This window comes from Oncorhynchus mykiss, chromosome 18 (assembly GCF_013265735.2).
Source record: "Oncorhynchus mykiss isolate Arlee chromosome 18, USDA_OmykA_1.1, whole genome shotgun sequence".
Taxonomy (NCBI): Eukaryota; Metazoa; Chordata; class Actinopteri; order Salmoniformes; family Salmonidae; genus Oncorhynchus; species Oncorhynchus mykiss.
In genome coordinates, this window is record NC_048582.1 from 62,799,539 (window position 1) to 62,816,978 (window position 17,440).

General features: G+C 43.3%; 1 protein-coding gene across 13 annotated transcripts in view; it reads left to right on the forward strand.

The window, feature by feature from the left end:
- The window catches only part of LOC110496881 (focal adhesion kinase 1), a 235,348-nt gene that overhangs the window by 165,492 nt on the left and 52,416 nt on the right, over positions 1–17,440 (forward strand). For 10 of the 13 annotated variants that reach the window (XM_036953483.1, XM_036953484.1, XM_036953479.1 and 7 more), the window contains 8 exons: positions 1,086–1,226; positions 1,787–1,864; positions 2,738–2,845; positions 5,232–5,349; positions 6,256–6,286; positions 9,910–9,983; positions 14,097–14,114; positions 15,457–15,513. In XM_036953483.1, coding sequence (XP_036809378.1) covers positions 1,086–1,226; positions 1,787–1,864; positions 2,738–2,845; positions 5,232–5,349; positions 6,256–6,286; positions 9,910–9,983; positions 14,097–14,114; positions 15,457–15,513 — 625 coding nt within the window. The remainder of the gene's footprint in view (positions 1–1,085; positions 1,227–1,786; positions 1,865–2,737; positions 2,846–5,231; positions 5,350–6,255; positions 6,287–9,909; positions 9,984–14,096; positions 14,115–15,456; positions 15,514–17,440) is intronic. The other 3 variants (XM_036953476.1, XM_036953475.1, XM_036953480.1) reach the window with 1 other exon arrangement.

Sequence of the window (17,440 nt, forward strand, 5' to 3'; positions counted from 1 at the left end):
TCTAGTTTGGGATCCAGGCTAGCTGGCCTTCTAGTTTGGGATCCAGGCTAGCTGGCCTTCTGGTATTGGACCCAGGCTAGTTGTCCTTCTAGTTTGGGATCCAGGCTAGCTGTCCTTCTAGTTTGGGATCCAGGCTAGCTGTCCTTCTAGTTTGGGATCCAGGCTAGCTGCCCTTCTAGTTTGGGATCCAGGCTAGCTATCCTTCCAGTTTGGGATCCAGGCTAGCTGGGATTCTAGTATTGGATATATATTCTAGTTCTCGGCAGAAATATATAATTTTAAAAAATGACTTTTTATTTCTGCTGCGGCAACAATTTATTAGGGTGGGCGACCGCTGTGAAGTGAATATAGGGGAAACACTGTACCATGATTGCGTTCCAAATGGCACCCTTTTCCCTTCATACAGATCAGTGAATAGGGTGTCATTTGAGAGCTAATATTAATATGTAAACCTCTCCTGGCTTAAAGTGGAGGAGAGCTTGACTTCATCACTACATGTATTGATGGGAGGTATTGACATGTTGAATGCTCCGAGCTGTCTGTTTGAACCACTGGCACACAGCTCTGACACCCATGCAAGACATGACACAAGAGGTCTCTTCACAGTCCCTGCCTCCCGCAGCCCAGAACAGACTATGGGAGGCGCACAGTACTACATAGAGCCATGACTACATGGAACTCTAATTCCACATCAAGTAACTGATTTAAGAAGAAAAATGTGATTTCAAAAACAGATTAAAAAACACACTTTATGGAACAGCGGGACTGTGAAGCAACACAAACATAGGCACAGACACATGCATACACACACACACACATGATAACATATGCACTATACACACACATACACATGGATGTAGTACTGTAGATATGGTGGAGTTGGGGCCTGAGGGCACACAGTGTGTTGTGAAATCTGTGAATGTATTGTAATGTTTTTTTTTTAATTGTATAAACTGCCTTAATTTTGCTGGACCCCAGGAAGAGTAGCTGCTGCCTTGGCAGGAACTAATGGGGATCCATGATAAATACAACATTTGGGATGCAGCCCATGTCTGCCTGTCTCTAGTAATGCCCCTCTCTCTCAGGCCAAAACCCTGCGGAAGCTGATCCAGCAGACATTCAAACAGTTTGCCAACATGAATGATGACCAGAGCATCCTCATGTTCCTGGAGATTCTGGCGCCCGTCTACAGATTCGATAAGGAGTGTTTTAAATGTGCTCTCGGGGTAGGCTGAATTCCACTATTTTATTTGTTCTGGGTTTCAAATATAACATATATATCGATAAGATGCACTTTTGAAATCCCAGAGGATAAAGGGATCTTTAAATACTAATGTCTTTAAGTATCAAGTATCAAGTTTTCAAGATGTAGCACCTTCAGTAAAGAGCAAAAAAACTGGCATGACGATGCATTTTGCATCGCACGATTATTTCCAAGGTTAAACTTGTTTTCTCAACCATTCAATTCTGATGTTCTCAGACAGTGGAGTCGAGCCTAGATATCGGGGTTGTAATTTGGATGATTCCGTCTGTCTCTCTGCAGCCTTAATGAAATGACGGTTGCATAGTGACCCCTGCTGGACATAATGAACACAATGTGTTTTTAGTTTTATCCAGCAATGACAATGACCTCAATGATGTAGCACACAGGTGTTTTCATGGTTATGAGTTGACACTTGGAAGACTGAACACTCCGTTTGATTCTCATTGTGTATGTCTCTTCTTGATTTGTGACTGAACTGAAGACAATCATCCCAATGGTTCTTTCTCTCTATCTTACTGACAGTTGAGCTGGGTCATCCAAGTAGAGTTAGCCATCGGACCTGAGGAGGGCATTAGCTACCTTACAGACAAGGGCTCAACTGTAAGTAGGAAATGTTCATATTCATATTTCTCGTGTTGTGTATCCTCCTCTTGCATCTCCACACAAAACAAGCGCAGGCCTTGCAGTAATATGACTTCTATAGCTTAAAACCAAGAACTTAAGCAAGAACATCAAACGTTCTTAAAGATATTTAGGCCCATTCCATGGTGTGGTCTTCCTCAGGGCTAGTCTAACCTATGGGCTATTCTCTCTTTCCCCTCACTATACAATATTTATTTCCCCTGAAAATATTGGTTTTCAAAGAGCATTCCTAGTCATTATGTCATGATGTCTTCAGGGGCTGAGGTAATGAGAGGGAGAGAGAGAGAGAGACTGTTTATTAAGTAAGATCCTCCCAAAATCGCCCCTGAGGGTTTTTACCCACCAAACTGAGCGTGTCATATTTTCACTGTGAGCCAAGGTTTTAAGAAAGTTTATTTCTGGAATCCAAGAGACCCCTCTTGTTCTGTAAGCAAACGATACGCCAAAAAACATCCCTATCAACAACAGAAATGTAGCAGCTTGAAATGAAGTGTTTCCAATGAAATAATAGATGGATAACACAAAATACAGCTTCCCGAGAAATAGTGTGACCATTTTAAAAGTTAGTTCTACTTTACTTCAGGAATCATCATTTGAAACGCCCCACAGCAACATTTTCCTCTCGCAAAAACACAACCCTACTGGGCACAGACATCAATTCAACGTCTAGTCCACGTTAATTCAACATGAGTTCAAAGAAATGATGTGGAAACGATGTTGATTCAACCTGTTTGTGCCCAGTGGGCTGCTCTGTGAGCTGAAATTATCATCTGCAGCACAGTTTATGATGTTAAAAAAAAAGTGATTTATTGATTCATTCCTCCCCTCCAGCCAACCCACCTGGCCAACTTCACCCAGGTGCAGACCATTGGGTACTCCGTCATGGAGGACAAGGAGAGGAAGGGCATGCTGCAGCTCAACGTGACCGGTGCTGCTGAGGTACCAATCAACCATGGTTGTCACAGATGGCACATTATTCTTTATATATGTAGGGTAAAGTACCTTAAGGATGCACACACATAATAACATCCCTTACCATGACTTGACTTGTTTAAAATGTACACAAAGTGAAAGAACTGTTGTAAATGCTGCTCATTTCAGCCATTCCAAAATGTATTGTTTTGCAGCCTGCACCCCGCCATTTCCAAATGGTTCCACATCGTCTTTCTGTTGGAGACGACTCTTACTGTAACACACATTCATCCACTCAGGGGCCCTTTCATTTCTGATGGCCCGGCCATAGAGGATGATTGTAGTATTGGGTTACTACTCTGTCTGTTAGCCATAGAGGATGATTATAGTACTGGGTTACTACTCTGTCTGTCAGCCATAGAGGATGATTATAGTATTGGGTTACTACTCTGTCTGTTGTAGAGGATGATTGTAGTATTGGGTTACTACTCTGTCAGCCATAGAGGATGATTATAGTACTGGGTTACTACTCTGTCTGTCAGTCATAGAGGATGATTATAGTATTGGGTTACTACTCTGTCTATCAGCCATAGAGGATGATTGTAGTATTGGGTTACTACTCTGTCTGTCAGCCATAGAGGATGATTGTAGTATTGGGTTACTACTCTGTCTGTCAGCCATAGAGGATGATTATAGTATTGGGTTACTACTCTGTCTGTCAGCCATAGAGGATGATTATAGTATTGGGTTACTACTCTGTCTGTCAGTCATAGAGGATGATTGTAGTACTGGGTTACTACTCTGTCTGTCAGCCATAGAGGATGATTATAGTATTGGGTTACTACTCTGTCTGTCAGTCATAGAGGATGATTATAGTATTGGGTTACTACTCTGTCTGCCATAGAGGATGATTATAGTATTGAGTTACTACTCTGTCTGTCAGCCATAGAGGATGATTATACTATTGGGTTACTAATCTGTCTGTCAGTCATAGAGGATGATTGTAGTATTGGGTTACTACTCTGTCTGTCAGCCATAGAGGATGATTATAGTATTGGGTAACTACTCTGTCTGTCAGCCATAGAGGATGATTATAGTATTGGGTTACTACTCTGTCAGTCATAGAGGATGATTATAGTATTGGGTTACTACTCTGTCAGCCATAGAGGATGATTATAGTATTGGGTTACTACTCTGTCTGTTGTAGAGGATGATTATAGTATTGAGTTACTACTCTGTCTGTCAGCCATAGAGGATGATTGTAGTATTGGGTTACTACTCTGTCTGTCAGCCATAGAGGATGATTATAGTATTGGGTTACTACTCTGTCTGTCAGCCATAGAGGATGATTATAGTATTGGGTTACTACTCTGTCTGTTGTAGAGGATGATTATAGTATTGGGTTACTACTCTGTCTGTCAGCCATAGAGGATGATTATAGTATTGGGTTACTACTCTGTCTGTCAGCCATAGAGGATGATTGTAGTATTGGGTTACTACTCTGTCAGCCATAGAGGATGATTATAGGATTGGGTTACTACTCTGTCTGTCAGCCATAGAGGATGATTATAGTATTGGGTTACTACTCTGTCAGCCATAGAGGATGATTATAGTATTGGGTTACTACTCTGTCTGTCAGCCATAGAGGATGATTGTAGTATTGGGTTACTACTCTGTCTGTCAGCCATAGAGGATGGTTGTAGTATTGGGTTACTACTCTGTCTGTTGTAGAGGATGATTATAGTATTGAGTTACTACTCTGTCAGCCATAGAGGATGATTAATGTATTGGGTTACTACTCTGTCTGTCAGCCATAGAGGATGATTGTAGTATTGGGTTACTACTCTGTCAGCCATAGAGGATGATTATAGGATTGGGTTACTACTCTGTCTGTCAGCCATAGAGGATGATTATAGTATTGGGTTACTACTCTGTCAGCCATAGAGGATGATTATAGTATTGGGTTACTACTCTGTCTGTCAGCCATAGAGGATGATTGTAGTATTGGGTTACTACTCTGTCTGTCAGCCATAGAGGATGGTTGTAGTATTGGGTTACTACTCTGTCTGTTGTAGAGGATGATTATAGTATTGAGTTACTACTCTGTCAGCCATAGAGGATGATTAATGTATTGGGTTACTACTCTGTCATCCATAGAGGATGATTCATGTATTGGGTTACTACTCTGTCTGTTGTAGAGGATGATTCATGTATTGAGTTACGACTCTGTCAGCCATAGAGGATGACACTAGCCAGTGTGTTTGTGAATAAAGTAGAGATGTGTGATGGGAGGGGCAGCTGGCAGCCCCAGGCAGAGCAGAACAGTTGTAACATCCCGGTCTGTCTGTCTGTCTGTTCCGCTGCCTGTCCTGGCAATAATGACTCTTTGTGGGCTGCTGCTCTGTGTCCATAGCCTCTCACAGTGACCACGCCGTCACTCACCACAGCTGAAAACATGGCCGACCTCATAGACGGCTACTGTCGCCTGGTCAACGGAGCCACCCAGTCCTTCATCATACGGCCACAGAAAGGTACGTCTCCCCCCCACACACACACACATACATACTGTCTCAAAAACATACCAGGAGGTACCAGTGTATGTTCATTGTGTTGCTAGTGCCAGTTGCACTCTGCGTTTGACACAGACACACACACACACACACGCAGTTTGATTTTGTATGGGGGCTGCTTACATGTTTATGGTTTTGACAATTGTGTTATGGCAGTCACAGATATGTCTCAAACAGTCTCAAACAGATACTACTACTAACAATGATTACTGTAGTTGAAGTATGTTGGTGTTTGAGTGTTGACATTACTAGGTTTTCAAGACTGCGTCGCTCCAGTTACGGTGACAGATTCACTCTGCCTTGGGTGCTGTTCTTATTTGAGTCTGAATGGACTGCATTGTATTAGGCCAAACGTTAGGCAATCACCACAAAAGTTGCCTGTAGTGTTATTTTTAAACTCTTCCCGTTTTCTAAGGTTTCCAGTTGTAGTTTGATTTGGAAATACACTCATATAGAATTGTTTTGTTGTGTTCATGACTTCCCCAATGCCTTTATTACACATTGATAGTGGTTGTAGGTCAATTCCCTGTCAATACACTCAATGCTTATATCAGTCTGATGGAGATCTGGTTTATTTTCAACATTAAACACCTTAGTCTTTGCTTGGAGCAGATTCGTTTTTGGGAGAGGAGTGGGGGGGGGGGGGGTATTAAGCCTTGTTTGGAGTTGGACTGTCTGCCTTTTCCTGTGTGGGAGGAAGGGGAGCAGGGGAACAGTTGAAACAGGCTTCTCCTCTCCTGTGCTCGTGATTTCCTCACCCACACACCTCTTCTTTGGATTTACTCAAAATGATGAACATGTCTTGCATTGTTTTACGGTATCTGCTTTGCTTGACAATATTTCTCCTCTGTATTTTTTGTTAAACAGAGGGAGAGAGAGCATTGCCGTCAATCCCTAAGTGAGTATCTTCCATCCCGGTACACAACATTATTGATCAATGGGTATATTTTGAATGTTCATTCACAAAAAAAAACTAAATGATAGCATAAACATAAATAACTGTGTAAGAAACAAACAAAAAAAACAAAAAAAAAGAATCTGCTCAGTAAATCTATTTGTGGGACTCCAAGCGTCAGCTCTGTTATCAAATCACAGCCATTGTACAATGTAATGTACAGGGTCATAGGCTACACCAATGTAATGTACAGGGTCATAGGCTACACCAATGTAATGTACAGGGTCATAGGCTACACCAATGTAATGTACAGGGTCATAGGCTACACCAATGTAATGTACAGGGTCATAGGCTACACCAATGTAATGTACAGGGTCATAGGCTACACCAATGTAATGTACAGGGTCATAGGCTACACCAATGTAATGTACAGGGTCATAGGCTACACCAATGTAATGTACAGGGTCATAGGCTACACCAATGTAATGTACAGGGTCATAGGCTACACCAATGTAATGTACAGGGTCATAGGCTACACCAATGTAATGTACAGGGTCATAGGCTACACCAATGTAATGTACAGGGTCATAGGCTACACCAATGTAATGTACAGGGTCATAGGCTACACCAATGTAATGTACAGGGTCATAGGCTACACCAATGTAATGTACAGGGTCATAGGCTACACCAATGTAATGTACAGGGTCATAGGCTACACCAATGTAATGTACAGGGTCATAGGCTACACCAATGTAATGTACAGGGTCATAGGCTACACCAATGTAATGTACAGGGTCATAGGCTACACCAATGTAATGTACAGGGTCATAGGCTACACCAATGTAATGTACAGGGTCATAGGCTACACCAGCGGTCGGCAACCTTTTCCATTTGGCGTGCCAAGTTATCGTACCATTTATAGGGATCTGCGTTATGATTTTCATTTGCGCATTTTCGGTGGAACAGTTTCATTTCATTTCTCAGTCTTCATATCTCGAAACTAATGTCATGTGGTTAATCAACATGACATCTAAATGATACAAATCTAAAAGACACTTCTATTGCCAATATGTAAAAATAGCCTATATAAAGCCAACGAATAAAAACATTGCAGGAAATATCCTGATAAATATCCTATAAATCACATTGGCTACACATGGCCTGTCTGCAAGGAACTTGAAACATTGTATCAACTATTAACTCCTTCAGCCCATAGCTTGTGCTATCAAACTTGCAACGTTGTATCAAATATTCTGGGCCCTCAGAGTTTCCTGTGCCGTGGAGCTCTGGACAGACAGACACACACAGCTGTAGGCTATTTAGCAAGGGATTAGAAGTAATCATGTAGGCCTATTTTATGATGTTTCCACTAGATCAGAGCATGTCATTTTTTCCCCCATTTTATGCTGAGTGGTTATCGAAAGAGAGCTGGAAAGATTTTTCAAATAGGCTACGTTGAGGATCTATTGTCATTCTCAGTTAATGTAAAAACAGACTTAGTTTACTTTCAGTTTGAGGCGAAGAAAAAAATGATTTTGAGAAGCTCCACAGTGATGGTGAGTTAAGACAATCAGAAATAGTATCAGATCCCCAGATGGTCACATTTATAAGCCTACATTTGTGCGCGGGCCTGCTAGCCTAGGACTACTTCTATGTGTAATCAGGTGCGCGTCCTTACTCAAGATTGACAGGAGCGCTACAAAACAAACACAATGAATAAATTGACAACTCGTAAATGGAATGAAATAAACCGAAACCTTTTCCTCACAAGTGTAGCCTACGTTATGCTCTCTGTACACCACTACAATGACGACAGTAAGACTGTAATAATAATATATTGAATGTATTAACAGCAATTACCATAACCATTGTAGTTTCTAAATGATGGTAATTAACAGTAAATATACTACTGGGTGATACTGGTGTGTCATCCCCCCCAGACTCTGCAATGGATTAGTCCACTCAGACAGGCATTAATCAGACAGGTGTCTCGTGTGACATAAATTATTTTTATGTATTTGCCACTGCTCGATTAAAAAATCTCGGTCGACCAATAGCCTGTCAACCAAACAATCGACCAGTCGACTAAATGGGGTCAGCCCTAAAGCACATTTTACATGTATATTTTAGTAATTTAGCGAACGCCCTTATCTAGCCCTTATCCAGCCCTTATCCAGCCCTACTACATCTAGAGCTAGAGTGTTTTTCCAAAATTACACCTTTTCTCTCTCTCTCCCTCTCTATTTTTCTCTCTCTCTCTGCTCTTTGGCACTCTGGGCTTTGGTCAAATAAGGATAACCGTTACGGAGCCAAATATTTTCCACTTAGTGTTTTCAAACGCTTGTAAAGTCTCTCTCTCTCTCTCTACCTACATATTTCACTCTCTCTCTCTCTCTCTCTCTCTCTCTCTCTACCTACATATTTTACTCTATTGCTCTCTCTCTCTCGCTCTCTCTCGCTCTCTCTCGCTCTCTCTCTCTCTCTCTCTCTCCATCTTTCGCTCTCTCTCTGCATGTTTTGTCCTCTCTCTCTCTCTCTGCAGCTTTTGTTCTCTCGCTCTGCATCTTTTGTTCTCTCTCTCTCTCTCTGCATCTTTTGTTCTTTCACTCTCTCTTTCTCTCTCTCTACATCTTTCGCTCTCTCTCTACATCTTTCGCTCTCTCTCTACATCTTTCGCTCTCTCTCTCTACATCTTTCGCTCTTTTGCTCTCTCTCTCTCTCGCTCTCTCTCTCTCTCTCTCTCTCTACCTACATATTTTACTCTATTGCTCTCTCTCTCTCTCTCTCTCTCGCTCTCTCTCGCTCTCTCTCGCTCTCTCTCTCTCTCTCTCTCCATCTTTCGCTCTCTCTCTGCATGTTTTGTCCTCTCTCTCTCTCTCTGCAGCTTTTGTTCTCTCGCTCTGCATCTTTTGTTCTCTCTCTCTCTCTCTGCATCTTTTGTTCTTTCACTCTCTCTTTCTCTCTCTCTACATCTTTCGCTCTCTCTCTACATCTTTCGCTCTCTCTCTACATCTTTCGCTCTCTCTCTCTACATCTTTCGCTCTTTTGCTCTCTCTCTCTCTCGCTCTCTCTCGCTCTCTCTCTCTCTCTCTCTCTCTCTCTCTCTCTCTCTCTCCATCTTTCGCTCTCTCTCCGCATGTTTTGTCCTCTCTCTCTCTGCATCTTTTCTTCTCTCTCTCTGCATCTTTTGTTCTCTCTCTCTCTCTCTGCATCTTTTGTTCTTTCACTCTCTCTCTTTCTCTCTCTCTCTACATCTTTCGCTCTCTCTCTACATCTTTCGCTCTCTCTCTACATCTTTCGCTCTCTCTCTCTCTCTCTCTCTCTCTCTCTCTCTCTCTGTAGCTCAGATAACAAGCTCTTCTAAAAACCTATTTAAACAGTTCTGGGGAAGATTCCTGATGAAGAGTAGTATTATTATTATATTATATTATTATTATTATTGGTCCTGCACCTCAGCACTACATCCTTCCAAGACTGTTTAGTGGCTCCAGGAGGAGAATGGTACTCTTTTCAGGAATGCACTTGAACCTCCTGGAGTTGCTGTGGACGCTGTTGATTTACTAACTGGTTGTAGGTTTGGGAATTTCTCCTGTTGATCCACTCGGTCTCTGCTCTTTACCCTGCAGGGTACCTAACAATGAGAAGAAGGTGGTAGAGGGGGTGGTCTGGAGCGCTGGGGTGCGTGCCATCTCTGTCTCAGGTAAGAGATCAGTGCCTCGTCAATCATCTCTGACTATCTTACTGTACTGTATATAGCTGGGCTATTGATGGAAGTCGATATATGGACGGTTGCTGGAGCGAAGATGACCATGCTTTAATCAGATAATGACACTCAAGCTGATCCCAGCTTGAAAGTCCTTACTTGGATGTTTGTGGGTGTTTGGGGCGTACTTCCTGGGGCGTACTACTTTTCATCTATTCATATGGTTGGCTACACTTCCAGGATTACAAGCTCGCTAGATAGTTAGTTACCTTGGAGGTTTCTCACGTCTTGTTTTTTTTCAGTTGAGGCAGTGATTTAGCAGCAGCAGTACACCTTGAATTGCATGAGGCACATCTATCACACTGTAACTGAACACTGCAGTCTTAGCTTGTGGATTAGCAAGTGGCAGGAGGAGTCACTGCTAAGGAGACTGGGAGGACGGGAGGGGATTGGTGGTGTGAGGGGTGCCAAGGCCTGCAGCTGGAGAGACCCATGCAAACACAAGGGCCCAGAAGGATGTCTGAACCTCTCTCCAACCCCCCAGCACTGTCAACAGCATCAACCATCCATCCATTTATCTTTACCCCTCTCTCCCCTCTCACTTTCTCTGTCCTCTCTTTCTCTCTCTCTCTCCCCTCTCCATCTCACTGTCTCTCTCCCCTCTCACTGTCTCTGTCCTCTCTTTCTCTCTCTCTCTCCCCTCTCCATCTCACTGTCTCTCTCCCCTCTCACTGTCTCTCCCCTCTCACTGTCTCTCTCTCTCCCCTCTCCATCTCACTGTCTCTCTCCCCTCTCACTGTCTCTGTCCTCTCTTTCTCTCTCTCTCTCCCCTCTCCATCTCACTGTCTCTCTCCCCTCTCACTGTCTCTCCCCTCTCACTGTCTCTCTCTCTCCCCTCTCCATCTCACTGTCTCTCTCCCCTCTCACTGTCTCTGTCCTCTCTTTCTCTCTCTCTCTCTCTATCTCTCGCCGTCTTTCAAACTCCCTTCTCTCCTCTCTCTCTCCCTACTCCCTATCCTCTTTCCCCTCTTCCTCATCCCTCTCCCTTTCTCCCCTCTCTCTCCCATCTCTCTCCCTTCTTCCCTCCATCATTTTGCCTCCCTCTCTCTTCCCTGTTTCTCTTCATCTTCTAAATGTCAGAGGCCTGTGATGTGGCTGGTGAATGTTAATATCCTGGGAGCGCCAGTTACAGATAAAGGCCTGATTGAAGGGGTTGGACAGGCCCTATTTAACTGACCAGGGGTCGGAGGTTAGGGAGGTAGACAGCCAGACAGTATGGTATCAAAGAGATGCTTGTGTTCTATGGGGCTGAGAGCTGGTCTCTGAGGTTGGGAAGATCAGAGGGTGTCAGAGGGTATCTTAGGGGGTGTCAGCTCTCTTGTAGCTACCCAGTGATATATATAAGGTTGAGGAGTATAGTACTCACAGATAGTATATTCCAGAGAGATGGTTGAGTTTACTGATTTGTTTCAAAACCAGATGGTTTGGTATTTTTTTTTAGCATATGCCCACAGTGTGCATATCAAAATTACACACTTATTTAAATGCAGTTTAAAAAATAAAAATAAACTAGGGGATAAGTCTGCTCTCTACCAATATCAGTAATTACTTTGTCATACTGGTTGTTTCAGTTTCACTGTCAAACTGGATGCTATTTGAGTGTGTTTTAAAAATATATATATATATATATATATATATATATATATATATATATTTTTTTTTAGGAGTTTTGACAATTTATTCAGTGACAGTGAGGAAGATCATAGGGAGATACAGGGAAGTGGAAGAAACAGTGGGAAAGGTGGAAGTGGCGATCAAACCCCGGTCTCCGGGGGGGGGGGGGGGGGGGGGGGGGGGGGGGGGGGGAGTTGTATATGTGATTTATGCCCAGAAGTCTTACCACGACACTACAGCTTTTCATTTGACGATGTTTTTGATATGTGGCGAAACGTCCACGGAGGTTAAACGGAGTGTTACTGGAGTGTGTTCAGAGGCGGTCTGAGTTCCATGTTTACACCAGTTCTCCCTGATACCATCCATCAATGCCATTACTCAGAAATGGCTCAGAGAAAACCCTTATAAAAAACCCCTCTGCTGTAGCTTGCTGCCTGCATAAATCCAATATATTTAACTGAATTCATTCCATATTGTGTCAGCGTACGGTCATATCCAAGACCTTTTGAAGAAGTACAAATCAATTCCTTAGCCCCGGTATAGAATAGTGAAGGACTTATTACTGTGCTGTTGATTGAAATGCAGAAATTACGTATTTAATGTGATGCTAGCACTGCCATGTCGTCTTTGACTTCCCTGTTGGTTGGTATAAGGAAGAAGAGATTGATTAATGTTATTATTATTGACGTATTTCATGTAGTTTCATGACAGGCGTGCCAGAGTGATAATGATTTCTTTAATATGGGGAAAGTTTTGGACGTCGTCACACCAACATTCATCACTCCTTCACAAATGCTGTCTGCTAATGTGTTTTCTGTGGTGTAGGGTGAAGGTGCCCCTAGACACTGATATGGGGTCAGTTTGGCATTTTCCCCACTAATTGTTAAGGTTAGGAATGACAGAGGGGAAGCTGATCCTAGATCTGAACCTGGGAGAAATAACCCAGTTTTTTTTTCAGAAGCACTATTCCTCTCTTCTTCTCACCATCTCTCCCGCTCTCTCATCCCCATCTCTGATTGGCTGAAGACTGTAAACTGTGACCCCGACGCCTCCTAAACCTGCTAAAGCCAGGCGCTTTTTCCTTCCTTTTGTCTTCTGAGCACATGACTCTCCGTCAAAGGGCACAACTGCTCTGATTGGCTGACTAAACTGACCCTGCTTCTTGTTTTTCTCTGACTAACCCTGTTTGCCACACTGAGTGCCTAAATCCACAACACACAAACAAACACACAGGGCCACGTAAGTGTGTCGGGGGTTGAGGGGAAGTGGGGTGATGTTGATAGAAAGTGTGAAGTGCACTAAACCCTTAAATGCCTGACAAAGCAACACCTACAATGGCGGAACAGAACTAGCCTGCCGGGAAGAAGGAACATCTCATTGCTCATGCCCTACCCCTGTCATGTCTTAGAGTAAAACACCTTTTAACCCATTCAGCTTTTGAAGACGGCAAGATGAAATTGATTCCACATTTTGTTTTCCGGGAAGGGTGTCGCCTGCTACTTGTAGTCAAGCCATGGCCCGCAAATCAGTAGAGTGGCTACTTTGAATAATATGTGTTTTTTTGGTTCTACGTGATTCCATATGTGTTTTTTCATAGTTTTGATGTCATCACTATCATTCTACAATGTCGAAAATAATACAAAATTAAAGCTTTTGACTGGTACCGTATATATCGCTATAAATTCAGATGGATTTCGCTAACCTGAGTTTTAGCCCTCAAGGATGTGTAAAAACAAAAATAATCAAACTAACAAAGTTAACCAACACCAGAGAGAAAGATGTGAAGCAAGAGGGTTTACTCCGCTCAAAATCTGTCCACAAAAATAATACTACGAAGTGAGGAATTCTTGTATGGAGGTCAATGAGAAAGTTTAGAATTTGTTCTACAAAAAATGTAATTGCTAATTCGCTATGTGAGGCTTATTTGATGGAATATAAGTTTTGTGATGGTTAAGTTTACGAATGCGCTGATATAAGTGGACGCACCTGGCATTTCGGCAACTTTGGGGAAAAAATGACTTTATACCGGAGTTGTGTGTCTGCCCTCTCAGTGGTCCCACCTGATCTCGCCTCCTCCAATGCTAATAATAGCCAGGTGATAGCCAATGAACTCCACCGACCCCGTTTAGAACAATGCTGGCCGTTCCTTCAACCAAACCCAATCAGGTTCCACACATTCCAACTACAGACCAACTCCATTTAAAGCAGAAACGTTCCCACTGATACTAAATAAAAGCATAGATAGGATACACTGTTGAAATGCCCAGTCACTGCTTGTCTTGAAGGAGTGTGTTACAGCAACAATTATTAAGCCCATTTTGAATTAATTATACTGTCTTTTATACTTTTCATATATTTGTGAAAAGTGTGTAACCTCTCCCTCTCTCTCTCTCTCCCTCATTCTCTCTGTTTTGCATGCTCTCCTTGGACTTGCAGAGGATTGTAGTGGGGATGGTAAAGTTTAGCTTATTTTAATAGTTCCCTTCATTCCTTCCTGTCACCTGCTACTAACTCACTGGGGCCATGAGGGATGATTCTGGGGGTTGTGGTTTGTGTGTGTATGACTCTACTGTGTATGCCTTATGATGACTCATGAATCATATCAATCAAATGAATGAAATTAAATACATCTGTTTTTATCCATCTGCTTCTAGGGGTTTGTCATTGGTAATGTGCTAATCATGCAATAGACGTTATTGGAATTAGGGAAACAATGTAGCGGTTAACATCGTCTCTAGAAATGGTGCTGAAATCTGTCCGAGCTGCAGTGCTGCAGTGTGATCGATTAAGTTTGAGCCTGTCTAGAGTGCCAAATTGGCAAGCTTTGCACTTTTGGGACTATTCCGTTGGTTCCATGGTGCCAGATAAGCCTAATCAAGCATAGATTAAAGTATTTGAAAGAAAACAAATGCTAGGCTATTTGAACCCAGGTCTGGTCAGTTTGTCTGTCCTAAAATCTGAACCGGTATTCACAAAGAGTCTCAGATTTGGTGTGCCTTTTTGATCATAATGAATAAGTTAGATAGATGAGGGGGGGGGGACATGATCGTAGATCAGCACTCCTACTCTGAGTGGCTTTTTGGCTACCGTCCCTGCTGTCTGCCTGCGTCTTTAAGGGCCCAGCTCCAAGCCCTCTCCCAGCTCGGCCTCATAAAGAGAGCTGAGTTTGGCTGGCTAAACACTACACAATCTGGTGTTCTCCCTTCCCTAAGAGGAACAGTAGCCAAGACGGTACAACTGGCAAATTACCATTTTCGATCAAGTCAAGATTGGACAGCCAGAGGCCGTTCACTTACTGTAAACACCTACATCTGTTTATCTAGAGGACTGTATGATGGCTCTTCTCTCTGTTTCTCTTTTCCTGAAGAAAAAGGGAATAACTGGTTCCATCCCCCCCTCCTTTCCATCTCCACATCCCCTCTCCTCCCTCTTCTTCCCCCCTAACCCAGAAGCCCAGCTGTACTGCTGAGTTCTGATTGGCTAGACAGACAGAGCAGACAGACACACGAGTGGCTGAAACTGTGAGAGTTGCGAGTGCAAATGCTTGTGTTTCTGTGTGTGTTTACTGTACGAGAGCGACTGTGTGTACGAGAAAGCGTGTGTGTCTCTCTCTGTGTTTTCGGCAGTGTGGGAATTTGTTGAGGAGCACTTGCTGTGTGACTCAAATATTTATTTTCAGCTGGCTGTAGTTACTTGTGTGGAAGGGTACATGTCTAGCTAGCTTTATGTGTATCCGTCTCTGACGGTGGTGTGTGTGTGTGACTGGACTGACCACGAGGCTGTTGTGTTTCTGCAGAGACGGACGATTATGCTGAGATTATAGACGAAGAGGAAACCTACACCATGCCTTCAAGTAAGTGCAGCTCCATACTCCCTGGTATTGTAGTGCAGTATGTTTCTGGTCATGTGTCCCCTGATAATCTGTTGTCCAGACTGTCTCCAGGGATCCAGCCCAGATGCTTTTTCTCTAGTTCTCTTCCACTTCCTCTTGGTCTCTCTTTTCTTTCTCTCTGTTTCTTTATCTATCTCTCATTATTTTTCTATGTCTCTGTCTCTCTCTTACACTTTCTTTTGGTCTCTCTCATTCTTGTTCTCTGTCTCTGTCTCTCTCTTACACTTTCTTTTGGTCTCTCTCTTACACTTTCTTTTGGTCTCTCTCGCTCTCAATCTGATCCGTTCTTTCTCTGTCTCTTGGTCTCTTTCCTCTTTCACTTCTTCTTTCTATCTCTCTCTCTCTTTCTCTCTCTTCATCCTTCTCTCTCTATCCAAATTCCCTTGAACGTGGCCCCGGTTCTGATTCGTGAACTATCTTCTCCCCCTAAGGCTCTGTGGATGTGTTGATGCGGCTGCTGGAAGACTGTAGAGTCCACCAAATACCAGACACACGCTGCCTGTGTGTGTCTTGTCTAGGAAACGTAACTAGTCTAACAGTCAGATTGTCTGGTACACTCCAATGTTTGGTTGTCATGGTGACAGTGTAAAACGCCACACATGCTGTAACGTGTATGTGAGGAACAGGATAGTCATGTATTCATATTGATGGTCTGCATAGGATCCTTGCCTCATTCAATACTGCTGTTATGATGCTGTCCAAATCAGATAGTGATTCTGTTCCATTATGATTTACTGATACTTTAAGAAAGTATCCAGGGAAAGCCCAGTAGTACGTTCTCAGAAAAAAACTATCTGTCACAAATGTTGATTGTTATTATTTTGAATATTCATGTCATTAGGTAGTCCTCATTCAGGACTAAATATGACAGGTGCCCTTTAAGTGTACTGCAGTGAAAGAATGAGTTAGTCATATAATTCAAATCATTAAAATGAGTTAGTCATATAATTAGAATCACTAGAATGGATAAAGCCCCTCAGACCATGGTACACCTATAGCTACCAGTCCACCCACCACTGTACATTGACTTCCATGGCAATGTCTGTTCTAATCATTTAAATTCTATGTCTCCAGTAACCCCAGGTCCTTAGTGACCATGATGCTGAGTCTCCAGTAACCCCAGGTCCTTAGTGACCATGATGCTGAGTCTCCAGTAACCCCAGGTCCTTAGTGACCATGATGCTGAGTCTCCAGTAACCCCAGGTCCTTAGTGACCATGATGCTGAATCTCCAGTAACCCCAGGTCCTTAGTGACCATGATGCTGAGTCTCCAGTAACCCCAGGCCTTTGGTGACCATGATGCTGAGTCTCCAGTAACCCCAGGTCCTTAGTGACCATGATGCTGAGTCTCCAGTAACCCCAGGTCCTTAGTGACCATGATGCTGAGTCTCCAGTAACCCCAGGTCCTTAGTGACCATGATGCTGAGTCTCCAATAACCCCAGGTCCTTAGTGACCATGCTGTTGAGTCTCCAGTAACCACAGGCCTTTGGTGACCATGATGCTGAGTCTCCAGTAACCCCAGGTCCTTAGTGACCATGATGCTGAGTCTCCAGTAACCCCAGGTCCTTAGTGACCATGATGCTGAGTCTCCAGTAACCCCAGGCCTTTGGTGACCATGATGCTGAGTCTCCAGTAACCCCAGGTCCTTAGTGACCATGATGCTGAGTCTCCAGTAACCCCAGGTCCTTAGTGACCATGATGCTGAGTCTCCAGTAACCCCAGGTCCTTAGTGACCATGATGCTGAGTCTCCAGTAACCCCAGGTCCTTAGTGACCATGATGCTGAGTCTCCAGTAACCCCAGGTCCTTAGTGACCATGATGCTGCGTCTCCAATAACCCCAGGTCCTTAGTGACCATGCTGTTGAGTCTCCAGTAACCACAGGCCTT